The 17,390-nt window shown below is 44.3% G+C and overlaps 1 protein-coding gene and 1 long non-coding RNA gene across 2 annotated transcripts; one reads left to right on the top strand and one right to left on the bottom strand.

Moving 5' to 3' along the window:
• Positions 1-216: 216 nt before the first annotated feature.
• On the bottom strand, positions 217-9,096 carry SERINC3 (serine incorporator 3). The gene is made up of 10 exons (XM_075018513.1): positions 8,945-9,096; positions 8,224-8,385; positions 7,562-7,755; positions 6,356-6,435; positions 5,500-5,637; positions 4,469-4,638; positions 3,118-3,208; positions 2,568-2,745; positions 1,911-2,138; positions 217-1,147 (listed from the first exon to the last, which is right to left on the bottom strand). Exons 1-10 carry the CDS (start codon positions 8,981-8,983, stop codon positions 1,009-1,011), a joined length of 1,419 nt encoding a protein of 472 aa, XP_074874614.1. The 5' UTR covers positions 8,984-9,096; the 3' UTR covers positions 217-1,008.
• Positions 9,097-15,733: 6,637 nt separating this feature from the next.
• On the top strand, positions 15,734-17,339 carry LOC142028724 (uncharacterized). The gene is made up of 2 exons (XR_012649676.1): positions 15,734-15,918; positions 17,103-17,339. It is a non-coding gene; the product is annotated as an uncharacterized LOC142028724 (long non-coding RNA).
• The last annotated feature ends 51 nt before the right edge of the window (positions 17,340-17,390 follow it).

Raw genomic sequence — 17,390 nt, 5'->3', positions numbered from 1 at the left:
ACTTCAAGGAATATGATTTGACATTCAGAGAATCACACGGAAGATGCTATTTGGTTCAAAGGAAATATATTATGACTTACTATTTGCTGCATGGAAAAAACAGCCAGTCACATCCAACTGGACACTGCAGCAGCTAATTATTATTTTAATCGTTGCATGTAGTATTTTGTACTCGAGAACAACTGCTGCTTCTTAACACTTCTCAACAGAGCTGGGACAGTTTCAGTAGTTAGTCCACTTTATTCAAATGAGGTTACAGTGCAAATGCCTTAGTGCCAATAAAAATCATTTCATGTACATTATTTTTATAAGCATATTAGACAAGTGAAATCAATTAGAAGCTCTAGTTTTCCACCATAATCAAAGTTGTTTAAGCTAGTCATACACTTGCCACTCAGTATTTGGCAAACATACTAAAAAAGAAGTTACCATAGAAGTTGCCTCTTAGAAAGGGCAAGTTTGTTCTTAAAAGGAATTAGAGTTAACCAGTTTTTCAACCTCAAAGTTCTGCTCTTTTGATGAGGAATAAGGGGGGTTTTGCCACAACACAGGAAGGTAAGTAAAATTTAAATAAACTTTTGCAGTGGAATGTAGAAATCAAGCAGCGTGGCTTACACTTCCAGGAACTGAAGCATTAGCATACTAGTGCATTATGCTAAATATAATTGTTCTTTAAAATATATTACTTCATATTTAGCTAAATGTTACTTCTGTTCAATAGAAAGGTTGTGGCTATTGGACAGAACAGATATTTTCTTTTGTGCTTTGACAGCACAGGTGTAGTGAATTTTAAAAAGGCAGTAATAAGATAATCATGACAAAGTTAAAATAGAAAGATAATTTTGATTCTTCATCAAGCATTATGCAATACATAACTTTCTATCCACCTGCATGTTAATATCAACATAAGAAACAGTAACATAGGCAGTGTAACTAAAGCAATACATGAACATTTTGGCTTTCAGCAAAAAGTTCCCCACTTTTGTAAGCTCAGACAGGTGCAGCAATTTAACTGAAGTCCCTATTAGTAAGGACAAAAGGAGCCACTAGGGTCCAAAGATATAGAACGAGACAAAACCAGCTGGAGGTTATCTTCACCCACACGGCTGGCCACTTACTTGTCATTGTCTTAAAATCTGCATCAGGGCTAAAAAGTAAAGAGGTCAATTAATAGATATAGAAGGCACCTTCCACTATTCTTTGCTATTGCTCATATGAATCTGAAGTTAGAACAATGATTTGTGACACTCCAATGCAAAAGCCTTTGCAGGAGCACAGCGAGACAACTAAACCAGCAATTTCCTGTGTCTCCTTCATAAGCCTGTTGTTCTTGGTACCCAGTTTTCAAAATCAACCTGCTTGCAAATGTTAATGTGCTACTCTTAAAGGAAATAATTTGAGAGCACTATGTAGTAGACTCCTGATGGCTGCTGCTCTGTAAATATATTTGCTAGTTTACACAATATGGCCGTCCTGGGGAAAGTAGTTATAAGCTGCAGCAGCAGAGGCTATGTCCAAGTGCTCTGAAATCATATCTCCATTTAAGTGGCACGTATGGCTGTCCCTACACATATTTACCAGGGTGAAGAGCCAGTAAGTAACATTAGGCTGGCCTTGGACAAACTTCCCAGGAGGCCACCCCAAGCCAATTTCAGATGTATCCTTCCTGCTACTTGCCCATCTGAAGGATGGTAACCACGCTTCCTGCCCTTGCAGCTGTGGAGCAGTCTACTAGGACTACAGCTGCTGATTTTGCCTTTTTTCATCTTAATTCAGCAACACAAAATTGAGAAAGTGCAACTGGCATAGGGACAGCCCCTTAACCAGCTTGGCAGGAGTAGCTGAGTCTCCTATTCACCTAGAAACACTGGCTGGCACATACAACCCATCACTTTCTGTCTTGCTCTTACCTGTACCAGTTGGTGAGTGTCATCATGATGTAAAGAGAGGCAAGGAAGAGCATGAAGTGAAAGAAGGTGTAGCTATACTGAACACCATCCTTCTCATTATCCATGACACGGCGCACTTCTCCTTCCTCTGCAGTCCCACTGCCTGTTCCCAGAGTCTCCTCCAGAACAGCAGTGTCACTCCCAGACAGTGTCAGCTTGTTCACCTGGCTGTTACTTGAAGAGCGAATGCTGCAGTGTAACCCAAAGACAGACATGGTTAAAACTCCCTTTTCAGTTAGCTATGTTTGCTAATAAAGCAAGCAACAGACCACAGTGAATGTCTGGGACTAGCAAATGACATTTTTTTAAAATCCATCTGGAAACACAAGGAAACTCCGCAGAGAGATCTGTTTTCATCCAAGCTCTTGTTAACCTAATTAAACAGTGTTCCTAGTCCAGGTCTCATAACACATTTTGTTCTGTTACCTGAATTGAGTTAATAAAGCCAATCCTCAGCCACAAAACAGAATGCAGTCTTATTAGCCATATTTGGGCTTGGGACTGAGACAGCAGCTGGATATGAATAAATGCAGGTACATTTTTCACTAGACCCAGATTCAAACAAAAAATGCAGACAAATCCCAATTGTTTCTCATTTGATAGCAGTGCAGATCCTACCTGGAATACAAGAGGCAAAGGACAAAGATAACCAATCCAACAACACTCTGGGCATCCCACCACTGAAGGGACTTGGGTGGAGCTGGAGTAGCAGGCACAACAGTAGTATTTGCTGGACCAATCGTGGGTGTAGCTATCTGAGTAATGATGTTCAGCAAACTTGGGTTACAGTTTCGTTCTGAAAGGGATTTCAAGGCAGATTAAAGAGAGATGAGTTTTGCCAGCATTTAGCTAAGATGACAGGTAAGCTTGCAATTTTTTAATTTCCTTTAACTGCTGATCTCTTTGATTCCCCAGAGGCAGGAATGGCATGGAATATTCTTCCTTCCTGTGAGCTAGGCAAGGTTGTAATAAATAAAAGAAATCAGAATGCCCTGACACTGTTTTCTTTCCCCTCACAAATACCCCATTTTAGTTCTGGAAAGAGGCAAGTTGATGGTTTCAGTAAAGTCAGCTTTACTGCCTCACTAGATTTTATCTACACAGTTCAGCAATCCCCACACAGTGATCTGTGATAACTATGAACCCCATCACAGCTTCTGTTGCTTACCAGGCTCATTGGACATGGCTGACCAAGTGAGATACATGGTGTAGAGTGTGATAACAGAGGACTGGAGGAGGCCAGAGCGAGGCAGATGTTCCTGTTCAAAGACAGAATAGCAAGCCAAGGTCAATAGGGCAAGTTTTAGCAACAGTTGGATAGTTTTACCCTACTGCCACAGAGTCAACATTTGTTAGCATGAAAAACTTTTTATTTTTTAGAAATGCATTGGGCTTTGTTCTATGTTTAAAAGACCAGAAGAAGCTCCTTAGAGTAATACAATTTATGCAGTGAGCAACTCAAACATGGAAGGAATAAGCAAACCAAATCCAGTTTTTTGGTGCCCAAGACTGAGTTAATCCCAGCTCACTTAGCAGTTTTGCAGATATGAATCTAGCGTGTGATTTATTTCATCGTAGAATCCCAGGTTGGAAGCAACCTCAAGGATCATCTGGTCCAACCTTTCTTGGCAAAAGCACGGTCTAGACAAGGTGACACAGCACCCTGTCCAGCTGAATCTTAAAAAAGTGTCCAATGCTGGGGAATCCACCACTTCCCTGGGGAAATTATTCCAATGACTGATTGTTCTGATTGTGAAAAATTTTTCTCTTGTGTCCAGTTGGAATCTCCCCAGGATTAACTTGTACCCATTACCCCTTGTCTTTCCCATGTGATTCCTTGTAAAAAGGGAGTCTCCATCTTCTTTGTCACCACCCTTTAAATACTGGAACATGGTGATAAGGTCTCCCTAAGCCTTCTTTTCTCAGGGCTGAACAAACCCAGTTCTCTCAGCCTTTTCTTATACAGCAGGCTTCCTAGTCCTTTGATCATCTTTGTGGCCCTTCTCTGGGCCTTCTCCAGCCTGTCCACATCTTTTTTGCAGAGTGGGGACCAAAACTGAACACAGTATTCCAGGTGTGGCCTGACAAGCGCTGAGTAGAGTGGGAGAATTTGAACAATACCAGTTGAGAATCAAGCAACATGCAAGCTTCCTCTCCTATTAAACATGCTCACCCATACTTTCAAAGCCACAGTATTAATCCAATAAATTCCCATCTTATTTTGCTTTTCCCTAATGGGTTTCTCTGTTCTGCCAGAACCATCACCACTAAAACCACACCAGCAGTGCCCCACATGGAAACTAAGTCCAAAACAACGTTAGCCAAAAAAAGCCTATCTTCAGAAAATACATCACTACATAGTGCATTGGTTTCAGAGCAAGATATTTTTTTTTCCAAATGTTCCTAGCTAGCATAGCTAGGATAGTCAAATTTTAAAGTTCTTATGTCTGAATTGGTACTACATCTTTCTTACTTCCCTGCTTTGTATCTCAGAAGAAAATAGCAGAGAAAAATAATACCTGAACTTTTGGAAGGACGGAAACGATGGAGACAGCAATGCACAGGATCATATTAATGCTTATGAAGAACTTGTTCTCAGTGCAGTCATCAGGCTTTGTGTAGAAAACATAGAAGAGAACAACAAAAACCAGCGACAAGGCATAGAACAAGCTTGTACAGGACAGCAGAGCTGGAGGGGGGGAAAAAAGTAACTGTTACAATACGTATGTATTTTAACAGTACATCTAAGATGATTTAATGACCAGCTACCACTGTAGAGAGACAGTCCCCCTTCCTCACTTGGAAGTCTGGTTCAGAAAGCTAGACTAGCAGAATGCATTTTTTATTAGGTATGGCTAAATTTCTGCTTTAGCTTACTAAGTAGCGTAGCTCAGAGGAAAGCCAATGCTGCCATCAGGGGAATAAGACCTGCCTTTCAGCAGCAGTTTAATTTGTTTAACTGATGTCAAGTCACAGTGTCAAAATGCAAGTGCTTTTTGCACACTTCTCATGGGCTATTTATAAGCCCTGAATTGCCCCTGCTATGCTAGAGGCCACCCATTTTCATTTCCATTCTGCTATGTTCTTTATAAGAAGCTACAAAATGGTGTTGCACTATTTGTAGCTATGAGCAAAGAACCACAACAATTAGCACTTTGTAATTTAGTGGTCAGCTTGGGAACATGGGCTGAGGCATGCTTTGTGTTGTATTGCAGCCACTGTCATTGACATAACTGACTTCCTGAGGAAGGGGAGGTGGCAAAGCTAAGTTAGAGTTGAAGATATCCAGGCAACTAGCTCTGCACTCACACTGCAAACTAGCCAAGTCTTGTTTGTTACGACTGTCAGATTTGCTAATCACAAGCCTAGAATATTTTGCATTTTATTTAATGAGAAAAAGGCAACACTGCAGCTATTAATTCCAAATGTTTATAGGAGTGACTCAAGGAGACCGTGGAGTGTAATTCTAGGTATGTTTGCAAACTAGTAAGTGATACTCTGTAGAGTACTGGCCAGCAAAAACAAATCCTTTACAGATTAAGATTCCTACCTGCGTACCAACATTTAGAATTTCCCTCCTCCATTCTCTTAACCCAGCTCTCATTCCAGGAGTGAGTAAAGTCCACAAGAAGTACCAACTGGATAAGAATGAAGCAGAAGGCTCCACAAATACCAATAGCAAACCAAGCTAGAAAAAGGGAGCAAGAAAAACAGGGTTAGCTTTCATCATTTGCATGCTACCCCAGTTTAAATAAATAAATAAGTAAACAAACTCCTAATTATACCAAAGACAAATAATGAAAAAAATCTGAAACTATATTTAGAAATGCAGATGCTGTTAATCACTTTGGCCTCCATCCTGCAGAAGCATGCAGGGAGTCCCAGCTATTCAAGGGTGCAGCCTCTGCTAGTCAAGCTGAGCCTGGGAATGTTTAGCCCAACATGTTTTCAGAATGAATGCAAGATCTAACAAGAGACATTTTTGTGTACATAAGTACCATCATGCCACATTTCTTTGAGGATCAACGACCTTTTCATGTTCCTGTAATGTGGCCAGACAGTAAGTTTCTTGCACAGGTTTTTCAGAGACTGGGAAAGTATTTAGCACTTGTCAGTGTTCTGAGCTGCTTCTAATCTAAATAGTGTCAGAAGACTCAGCCCAGTAGTGATCGTGTCATGGAGTACCAAATTATTTATACCCAACACCTATGCACTTGAAAAGAGATTGCTTATTGGCAGTAACTTCAGTTGGTCACCAAAATACCAGATGCACCAAGGTACTCTGAAATAGGACAGAATCTGTGTCTTCTACAAGATAACTTTCATTATTGCAACTAGAACCTGGTAAGTCTGTGAAAAGGTTTGAGTTTATTAAACAGAATTCCATAATGACATATTAACTGTACCTGTTGTGAAAGGCCCTTCAGGGATGTAAAACGCTCCAACCATGATAGCCACAATGGCAGCTATTTTGAAGAACCAGAACCTTTAAAAGAAGATACAAGTTGAAAATACTGGTCTTACTCTGCACACAATAGTCATGTTTTACATGATCTGCAAGCAGCTTGCTGTACATAGATAAGTATCTAACAGAAATTTAAAGAAAATAAAAGTTGTGTTCAGTGGGATAACAGAAAGATGTTCACCAAATCAGGGGGAGAGAGTGAAGGAACGGTCAATACATTGGCGACATGGACTGACAGAAACCTCAAATTTCAACAAAAGCAAATACACAGCATTGCACCTGGAACAGAAGAACCCCGTGCAACAGGACAGACTGGGAACCAACTGGCTAGAAAGCTTTGCTGAAAGAGGACTCCTGCTCCAGCAAACGGAACATGAGTCAGCAGCTCATCCTTGCAGGGAAGAAGGCTAACTCTGCCCTGTTCAGCTTGGAGAAGGGAAAAGGGAGGTCTAATTGCTGTTTTCAACTGCCTAAAAGAAGACGAAACCAGACTCTTCTTGCAGCTGCACAGTAGAAGGACAAGAGGCAACATATGCAAGCTGCAAAAAGAGAAACTACAATTAGATACTGGAAAAAATTGCACAGGGTGCCCAGAGAGGTCAAAGCATCCCCATCCTTTGAGACATTCAAAGCTCAACTAGACAAGACCCCGAATAACCTGCTCCACATTTTTCCTGCTCTGACCAGAGGGCTGGATCATGTGATCTCCACAGGTCCCTTTCAAATTAAAGGACTATGAAATTCAGTCATCTAGCCCAGAACTAACCCAGTTAAATCAGTGAATCAGAAATCAGAAACCAGTTTCTGCTGGCTTACTGAGTCAGACTGGCCGAGTGAATGACCCAATGAGATCTAGAGTCAGCACAAGGATGGTGATATAAACTAGCTGAAATCTAGCATCTCTGTGGAAACACAGAGGGGTGCCCAGAGCACTGCCCTTTTGGCTACCCAACCTCAAAGCATTATCAGTACATTGAACACATTACATAAATAGGAAGCTTCTTAGGAAACTAAAGCGTTACTCTGTATTCAGTTCAAAAGAAACTCAAGGCCGTCAATGTATTCATAAACAATTTGCCACTGTGTTCCACAAAAACTTGAGAGAAGAAACAAGTTGGAAGACGAGACAGCTGGCTCACACACATACCCATTGTGTACCGAGGCTCTTGGATCATTACTTGTTTTCACTTCTATCATAAGCAGAGAGAGGAGAAAGAAGAACACTGCCATGGCAAAGCTGATTCGATAGACAGCTCTGTATCCAACAAACACATCGCAGCTGACAAAGCCATCCATATGCGGTATCCGAGTGTGAAGCCCCTCATCACAAAATCCAGGTATCTGAGTAAAGACACATTTAGTTGTGAATTTATGTCTGTGTTTGTGATTACATTCTTTAAGCACTCTTAATAGCTAAGGCTTTCAGTCAGCTGTCTTCTGGGAGATCTGATAACAAAAGACCTTGTGCTCAGCCAGCCTGCACAGACCTTATCATTGCCTTTCTTTCCCCATGTCATCACTAAAAGCATCCAGGAAGATTAAGATACCAAAGCAGCAGGCCTCTGATAACAACTGGCAACCTCCAGGTCTGGTCAGGTTTCAGACACCAGGCATGTACTTAAAAATGTACATTCACTGAATTTGCTATTTCAGCTAGAAGCTGTTTAGTACACACAGCCTCCTAACTTGGGGGACAAAGCACATTTGGGTGTTTGTGTCTCTCATGTAACCCATTCCAAGTAAAGAGAATCGATAGTCACTGGCACAAGTAATGGTTCTGCAAACAGTTAGAGGTTTTCCCCTCCATACCTTTTTCAGCTGCTCTTCCATCCCTGGTGCCAGCATAATGCAGGCAAGAGCAGTACTGAGGAGGAGGAGGAAGGCATAGATAAGACGCGTCACCGTTGAATTCTTGCTGTTGGGGCAACATCGGCACAGTAAACACGAGGCACCGCTGCACAGACAGGGAATCTGAAAGACAGAGACAGAAATAGTGAGGGCATTCCCCTCGCAACTGACACCAGGGTGTTCAATGACACCGAGAGAGGAAACCCCAAACTCCATTTAAGAGACACCCCGCTCCCTGCCGGACCACCCAGATAAACCGTTTAATCGACGCTTCTGACCGACACCGTGTTTGAAAACACCCGTGGATAGTCTGGCTGTTCAGCCTGGGCTCTGTTCCCGGGGGTCCGCCGCCTGGCAGAGGTCAGCAGCGAGCCGCCGCTCCGCAACCACCGACACCGCCTCGCAAGGGCAGGACCCGCCTCCCGGTCCGGCGAGCCCCGCGGCCTCAGGGAAGGCGCACGGTAGCTGCTGCCCGGCGCCCGCTCCGCGGGGCCGAAGCCGCCCCCGGCGCCCGGAGCTGGCGGGACCAGGCTTCTGCCCGCAGGCCGCGGGAGGGGAGCCAGCGGGGTCACCGGCCCCGGGCTCCAGCCGGGCCCCCGGCGGAGGCTCCGGGCCGGGCCCGCTCCCCGGGGTGGTGGGAAGGGGCCGGTGTGGCAGCTCCCGCCGCCGCACCGCCACTCACCCAGCTGGCCAGCGAGCAGACCCCCAGCGCTGCCCCCATGGCGGCGCCACCGCCGAGACCCCTCCGGCCACTTCCTGCTTCCGCCCCACCCCGCGGCGTTCGGCGACAGCCGTTTAGCGCCGCCGCCGCTCATTGGCTGTCCCCGCGATGCTGGCGCGCGCAGGGGCGACCGCCCGCCAATGCGAAGGCAGGATGGAGCCGGGCGCGAGCTGGAGGGCGGGCAGTGGACGGCGAAGGGCTGGGGAGCGGGAATTGTTGTTTAGGAACGCTTCTTCCGCCTTTCCGACGCCAGGCGGACCTGAGGAGCAGGGACGCTGACTGGTCGCAAGCGTCGGTGGGTGGGCGGTTCCTCCAGCAGGACAGCCAATGAATGAGGCTGATCGGCAGGCCCGGCAGCCATTCGATACCTCCCTCTCCCGGAGGCCGCTGGGGGCGCTCGGCGGTGCCTTGGCCCTCGGCGGTTGCCATGGCAGCAGCGCGGGCGGGCGGCATGGCGGCGGGCCGGGCCGGGCCTGCCGCCGGGGCTGTCCGCGGGCCGCCCCCGCCACACGCGGGGTTTGGGGCCGGACGACACGCTGCGTTTCCCAACTGCCTGCAAGGCAGCCTGGCGCGCCCCGTGCCCCGTCTGCACGGGTACAACTGACCCCCTCGGGTTCCGGGGGGGACAGGGCGTTACCGGGCGCGGTGACAAGCGTCACGTCCCGGCAGAGGTTGCGTTGAAGCTGTATGAGTTACTCCTGCGTCACGGCTGAGGCACTGACCTCACCGGAGGGACGGTGACAAGCGGGGTGCCTGAGGGAGCCGGCGGGCGGCCTCCTGCCGCTTCACGTACAGCGGCCCTCTGCGGGTCCCGGGGGTGCGAGGAATGGCCGCGCTGCTCGGGGGCTGGGGGCACGGCCGTCACCTGCCCTGCCTGGGGCCCAGGGGCTTGCTCAGCCTCTCGGAGCTGTTTGACTGGGGCGGGGGAATCCGTAACGCCTTCCCACTCGTGTCCCATCGCCATACGGACCCAAGCGCTCGTGCAGCAGAACGCGCGTTGGGCTGCTGCCCCTCTTTTTTCTGCATGCTTTGCTGAGCACTGAACGGTGCCCGTGAGCTTGGGCCTGCGTAGTGGTGTAACGGGGCTCTGGGTGGAAGTGGGAAAGCTCGCGAGCCTTTGAGAGGTGCGGTTTCTCAAGGAGAGACACTTCTGCATCAGTTCACGGGAGGCTCAGTTCATACTTTGAAGGTGCACGGCTGTAAAAGCTAGAGATGTACTCCTTTAAAATGGAAGAAGAGAGAAAGGAACCATCTGAACACAGACATTGTTCTGCTGCTGCCCAGAGAGCCGGGGCTTCTCTGGTTTTGGATTGCCAGCATACTGCAGGACTTGCAGTCTGGAGGAGTTAAACAGCTGAGTGACTACACTCCTCATTGCTAAAGTCTGGGAGGAAATAAAATGGATGAGAGGTGACTGTGAGGATAGAACAACAATGAGAAGGTGACACAAGTTTCCACAGAAGTTTAGGAAAGCGGTTTGGAGCTATATTTAATTAGCATTAGTGTTGCAATATGTCAGAGGGCAAGGTCAGAACTGACCAGTTGGAGTTAGAGGATGTGTTCTGGCTATAGCAATTCCAGCTATTGCACATCACTTCTCGCTGTGTCAGACCCTTCTTTCCTTCACACAGTCCCTTTCCAAAAAACCTGCTTCCATCACAGAAAGGGATAAATAATCAGAATGACAGCTTTATTGCCATCTAAAATTGCCAAGAAATGACAAAAAGCATCCAGTAAACCAGCCACTTATTCTCCACAGCAGCTTTAACACTCAGAATATATGAGCATTATGTTAACAGTATCATCTCTCTTGTAATCAGCCTCATTCATGAAGACATACAGGGTTCTTTCAGAAAAAGATCACGCCATAAATGATTGAAACTGTGCTTCCTTCAGACAATATATGAGCCCTTATTATTAACATATTTTTATTACCCTTTTGGGCACACCAGCTGGATCTGTAAGAAGGCTTTTGCCACATCCCTGCTACTTCACATGAATGTATGCAGAATAAAGGCAGAATCAAAAATTCTGTGTTCCCTTCTCAGTAATCCTGGGTGAATCATTTCATAGGTATATTACCAATGCAACGATGAAAGTCAGTTAAATACTGAGTCTGAGAATGTTTTCTTTACAGGAAATTTATAAGACTAATAGTTTTGTGAAGTACTGTGGGATCCTCTACTGGATTATGCTAGGGAAAGACAAAGGATACAGATAAAAAGCCTTTTCCTTCCACTGTTCACGTAACGAGGTTTCCAAGGGCTTATTTTACTTCCCAACATAAACCCCCTCTGATCCTGCATAACATCACCTCAAACCACATGTGTTTAACAGGAGATAAGGGTGAAGTCAGCCTAGCGACTGTTGGCTATGGGAACAAGACAGGATATGGCAGGAGGTTATCCTAGTTTGTACAAAAATACCCTGCTCTGGTATGTTAATCAGTTCTGACAGCAGAATGAAATGGTGCACCCCTTGTGTATCTATACATTACATCCCATACATATCTATATGTTAGTTGAAATGCCTAGAATAAAAACCTTGAAATTAGGTAATATTTAAAGGAAATGTATCAGATACAGTCATTTGAAAGTAGCTCTCTGCAGTTTGTTGTGCAACTGAGCTCATAAAAAAATGTCACTCAAGCATTAGTGCTATTCTTGTTAATCTCGAGGGTCTCCCTTTTGTGATAACAAAAAAGCAGAACTTTTCCCCATGTTCCTCAGAGTATTTGAGGGTCCCTGCTCTGCATGGGCTGTATTTTTGCAGGTAACAGATCCATAGACAGGTTATAATCAAATAATCCTTTGATCATCCAGAATCTTTCAATCAAGTGAAGGGAACAGCAAATTGGAATGGCTGAGTCAAACCAACTGTAAAAATTAAAAAATCATACGTAGCCTGTGTTTCTACAGTAGTGTTGCCTTGACCCATATACAGGTCTAAACATCTTACTGTGCTCTGGCCTGCATAAACTTCCAAATTTTGAGGTACTGGCATCAGCTTTCTAATATAACCCTCCTAATTATTGGACTTCTGTAAAGTGTTTGCCTTTAAACAGTATTTATAACTGTGCTTTGATCAGATCTCCAGAGCATAAAGAATTACAAAGTTTTCTTTAGGGACAACTGCTTTTCCAGCTGTTTAGTTGAGCTTTATTCCACCATCCAGATTTTAAACCGTGCTTTGAGAATAGCCATCAAAGTCCTCCATCTGTGAGGGAGTTATTGGATAATGGGCAAAATACTGCTATGACTGAAACCACCTGTGGGTTTAATAAGTCTCTAAATGGCCAGAGTTAATAGCTTCTACAAAATAATGATGTTCCAGCAGGGTAGAAAGTCCTCCCAAGTATAAATATTGTTAAGTTTATGGAGCTCCCAGATGACTTTCACTGGGGTCTAATCTAATCGCGTGCTGTGGATACAGGGACTCGCTCACCACTAACATGCAAAGGCCAATGTGTGCTGTCTGCTGCGATTCCCCAGGGAAGCCCAGGTGACCGGTGCCAGCAGCATGGCTCTTCTCTGTGCACAGGCTGACTTTACACTCACAAGCCCCTGCAATTTGAGATCAAGAAAAATCAACCTAGTCCACACTTTCGAGTCTTCAAATATGCAAGTGTCTTTTTTCTGCAGTCCTTTGCTCACGATTTTATAATTCTCGTCTTTCCTTGACTGCGTGCTCTGTGACTGCATTAGCACCTGCCTCTGCACTTAGACTCTCTATTTTCCTATCATGTCATGGATACATGAGTCATCTTATTTGTGATCTGCTGAGCTGAGTGAGAGTCATAGTAGAGTTGTGTGCTTCAAGGCCATTAGTAACGCTGCTAAAACTTGCATAATATATTCTTCTGTGTCTAAATCCCTGAGAGATTGAGTAACTGTTTTCTTTTTCACCCCAAGTGACTGTGCAACCAGATGAGTCACTGCTGTTATGATAGAGGAATTGTAATCTTTGTCTCTTTCCAGTTTTGTTTGGCCAGAAATTTATTATATAGGACACCTTTGTTCAATCTCCTTTAAGTCCTTGTATGTCACCAGGGACCTTTTCATTGACTTCAGTTCACTTTAGATCATGTGCTCTGGTCTGGAAACTGCGTTAGTTTAGGTTATTGGTAAAACAGATGGAGAGAAACGTTCACCTTTATCCAGCACCCTGGAATGATATCAGAAAGCTCTTTCATCTCATTATTTATGGAAGCGTTAGTGAAACTTAAATGTATTGAAAAGTATTTAAATAACATTAAATAAAAGCTTATTAAAAAAAAAAAAAACCAACCAACAAAACACAAACAGAGATACGCTGGAGGGAATATTTTGTACAAAAGATCTGCAGTGACATCTGTGAATGAACCATGGAAGGGACTAGCAACAGATGGCTGGTAAAAAGGAGGAGGGAGTGAAAGGTGGCCTTTTGTGATAGGTGAATACGGTATCCCTGCAAACAGCATGGGATGCTCGGCCAGGGCCCTTTGGGGAGCAGGATCTGACCTAGAAGGGGCTGGCACTGTTGGAGCAGCCTTAGCCCTGCACTGACATGAGCTGGTAGTAACTGTCCCAGGAGGAGCCTTGCAGCCAGTGGCATTGCTGGAGCTTGGCACCTTCCCCCATCGCTGTAGGCGAGACAGTGTTAGCGCAGAGCCAGGCATCGGCCCCTGCTCCACCTGGCAATGCTGATCTAGGCTTGGTGTTGGTGCTAGAGCACCTCAGGCTGTGCAGGACATCAAGGATCCTGCTCTTAAGTAGCCACTTCAAGAGTGGGTGGCCACAGAAGCCAATCTTCTACCTGAGCGTTGTCCAAGCACACTTACAAATGTTGCTGAGTTTATTGTTTCAAATGTTTTCATGATTTTTCCTTGCCTGATATATTTTTCTTAATTAAGCCAGGATTTATTTACCCTGTCTCTGTGACCCCATCTCTCCCATGAGAGCCTGCACTGAAATCCAGCTGGCCAGCCTTCTTCTATCAGCAATCACTGCAGCAGAACAGCTTCTAGTGAAACAATAGTGGGAGGAAAAGTCAGGAATTTCTGGATTTAATCCTGCCTCAAGCAGTGATGAGTTGTGTGGCTTTAGGTGAGCCACAGGACTATGTGAGTCAATATGTAATGTGAGAAAACGAGCATATCCCAGAGTCATGGCAGGCTCTGTTTGTTCATCTTTCCCCACAGCTTAAAATCAGATGAGTGCCTGACCCCATTTTTTCTCATACTAAAAAGAGCAATGCAGGAATATACTGGCCATGGTAATTTCTTCTGGCTGAAGATTCCTTTTCCCCTCTTTTTCCATTGTCCCCCACACTGGTGCTGCTGCTTTCCAAGATGCTCTGAAGCTAGTGAAATAGTTTTTTCTCATCAATCTTTTAAATCATGTAAATCCTCTGGGCGTACCAGCTGACATTTTAGATGTTGCATTTTTGCACTTGTGCCAGGAAGCATTTAGCATGTTACAGTTGCTTATGTTGTATTTTTTTAAAGAAGGGAAAACAGTTCCTTCCTCTTGTGTCTCCAGCAGAGAGACTGTTTCTCCTTGAGGAAGGCATTCACATGATCATATAGATGCGTCAGATAAATCCCTTCCCACGTTTGATATTTGGTAAGTTGAATGATTGTTATTCCAAAGCCAATAGCTGGGATGGTTGTGTGATTTAACGTCTCCAGAGCAAGTTTTTCTTCTGTTCACAAGCTTTAAGGAAATGAAGTCTAAAAATGAAATCCTTCAACTTAGAAAGACTCATTAACCAAACACTCTCGACCATGTTATCTTGACAAATATTTCTCCCTGCTTGTTTGTTTAAAGCTGGCCAAGAGTTCCAGAAATACTTTTAAGATAACAAAAATGGGCATCCAGATTGGAAAGGAACTCTGTATTTAGAAACTCTGAAATACTACCAGGGGGTGGCTGTGCTGTTAACTCTTTTCCGGTTGGTCTGAACCTCCGTGGCGTTGGAGAGTGAGTCATGGCATTCTTCTTTATATAAATCTTTTTTCCCATCCTAAATGATTTAGAAAAAAAAGTACCTTAGGGGAGTCTAATAATACAATACCATCTCTAGTCACATCATTGAGTTCAATAGGGTTATTGCCAGAGAGAGTCTAAACCAAGGAGTTTCCTGAAGGCAGCGTAGGGCAAGAGCTGACAAGGCTCAGTATTCACTGCGCCCATGTGCATTGGGGGCAGAAACAGCTATAAGCTTAATTCTGGAAGGGAAGGAAGGGGAAGAACTGAGGGCTGAGTGTTGGTTTATCAGGGGATCTTACAAGCCAGCTCTCTGCTGCAGAACACACTCGAGAACACTGAGCCTTTACTACAAATTCGCACACACAAATTTTTAAAATGTACGCTGAGGATGTCATGTTATTGCAAAACTGAGAGTGCCCATAGGAAACAATAGCAGGGCACCTTACTAAGCTTGACCTCCACAGGCATTTCAGTAGCAGAAGCAGAATCATTTCCTCCTAATATAAGTAATAATTCAGTTCTGAATTTGCTGTGTTTGTGAGATAATGGCAGAAGGTTTTTTTCAGGCTCTAAAGGATGGCTTACAATTTTTAATTCAAATGTGTGTTAGTTAACTGTATTTGTTACCGTGGGTTTAGGGGCTTGTGCAGAACCCAATGCCTTGGCAGGCCCGCAGTGTAGTTCTTGTGGGTATTTTCTTTTCAAAGCTGTTTTTTACAAACATGTATTTAGTGTCATTACAGTTCTCAAACAATTTCATGCAAGAGCCATCAAAGCAAAGCAGAAATGGACACACTGGTCCCCATGTGTATGTCAGAAGATTTCACTGCACTAGCAGTGGTTCCTGGGCTGAGAAATAGTCCCTGCAAGAGCACAGGGGCCTTTGGTGAGATACAACAGTATAAACGAGGTGTCTCTTCTCCTTTCCTGCTTGGATGGGTTTCATCTCTTGAAGCTGCCTACAAGGTAAGTATCTAATCCACGGTAGTTACTGAGCTCTTCCTCTAGCCAGTGACGATGGACAGAGGGGATGAATTGCTTTCTGATATCTGATCTAACACCGCTCTCTTAGTCCTGGCCTCTACTTACTGTCACAGGAACTTTGATGTCTTATTTTTAGATGAGTTTTTGTGGTTTTAGAATGAAAGTCTGATTGTAGCTGGATACTAATTTCAGTGAAAAAAATAACATGTAAAACCTGACGCACGCTGGTCAGCGAGGAATGTGCTGGGCAGTGGTAATCTTGACTCAATTATCTGTCTGTAGGGGTTGAAATTTAGTTAGCATTTTATGGTTAGGCACCAGGTGGTGTTAAGATGTTGCTTAACTGAAGAGCCATTATTTACTGGTAATAAAACTGATACCATGACACATTCCTTATGGCGTAGATGTGCTATCATATCTTGGCAACGGTAGCAGGAGGAATTATTCTGCCTGGCTTGCAGTCTTGTCTTCATTGTAAAAGGAAAAATAATGAGGCTGTAATTACCCAGCTTGGAACTAAATGAACCCAACTGAAAATGCTGAATGATGAAAGATGACTCCTAACAGCTTCCCAAACTTAGCTTGTTTGGATACCATCAGTGATGGTGCCATTGTCAGCTCCTGGCTCTCACTGGGCTGGATCCATAGCCAGCAGGCACAGCTCAATTGTTTGGACTGTGGTGGTATCCCAGTTTGAAGTGCTGTTGAACAAATAGAGGTATATATACCACAAGCCTTGCCAAAATTACCTGCTTACATGAGGAAGTCAGTGTGCAGCAAATTAGGATGAAATTCATAGCACACAAGCCCCTCTATATTAATTCTTGAGGTGAAGTACCCTGTCATGTAGTGGTTTACTCCAAATGAGTAGTTACTTTGCAGGTGAAATCACACACTCCTCCCTCCAACATCCAACATTTCAATATCAAATCTATGAGGTTTCTCTAATTTTGCATCTTAAATTTATCTAATAAATCAGTAGATTAAATGAGTCTTTTTTTTTTTCTCCTTTGTGCAAATAAAGATGGGAAAAGGGGGGTCTGTTATTCCACTAATTCTAGTTCTGAGTTTGACACAATTTCTTGTTAGCTAGCAATGCAAGAGCTAGCAGACTTACTGCCCAAATTGGTTTAGCTACTGAAAAGCTGGTGACCTTCTGCCTTCAGCACAGGAGTGGTGTGTTTGGTGGAGCTGTTGGAGAGACGAAGATGAACTTCCCAATGCAATGAAGAGTCATAAAGGAATGCTTCTAGGTGCTCAACTGGCTACATTCTTGTTCAACTCATCCTTGAAGACTGCTGAGATTTGACTGTATTATTAATGATATGTTACTGTGCCTGGAGACGTGGATAAATAACAACTAAAAAGACCTCTTAGTAAAAATAAAGAGGATTTTCCCTCCTGGTTGCTCAGTTTGAGCCCTGATTTCTGCAGGAAAGCAGGCAGCGCTGCTG

Source organism: Buteo buteo, chromosome 2 (genome assembly GCF_964188355.1).
Source record: "Buteo buteo chromosome 2, bButBut1.hap1.1, whole genome shotgun sequence".
Lineage (NCBI taxonomy): Eukaryota > Metazoa > Chordata > Aves > Accipitriformes > Accipitridae > Buteo > Buteo buteo.
The sequence above is the reverse complement of the archived record's forward strand: the minus strand, read 5'-3'. Positions and strand labels throughout refer to the sequence as shown.

Excerpts from the sequence above, each read along its gene's own strand:
- SERINC3 (XM_075018513.1), bottom strand. The coding sequence starts at position 8,983 with ATGGGGGCAGCGCTGGGGGTCTGCTCGCTGGCCAGCTGG. Across the intron at positions 4,639-5,499 it reads TTCTAAATGTTGGTACGCAG|CTCTGCTGTCCTGTACAAGC; the intron begins GTAGGAATCTTA and ends CCCCCCCTCCAG. Across the intron at positions 2,139-2,567 it reads CTTTGCCTCTTGTATTCCAG|CATTCGCTCTTCAAGTAACA; the intron begins GTAGGATCTGCA and ends GTTACACTGCAG.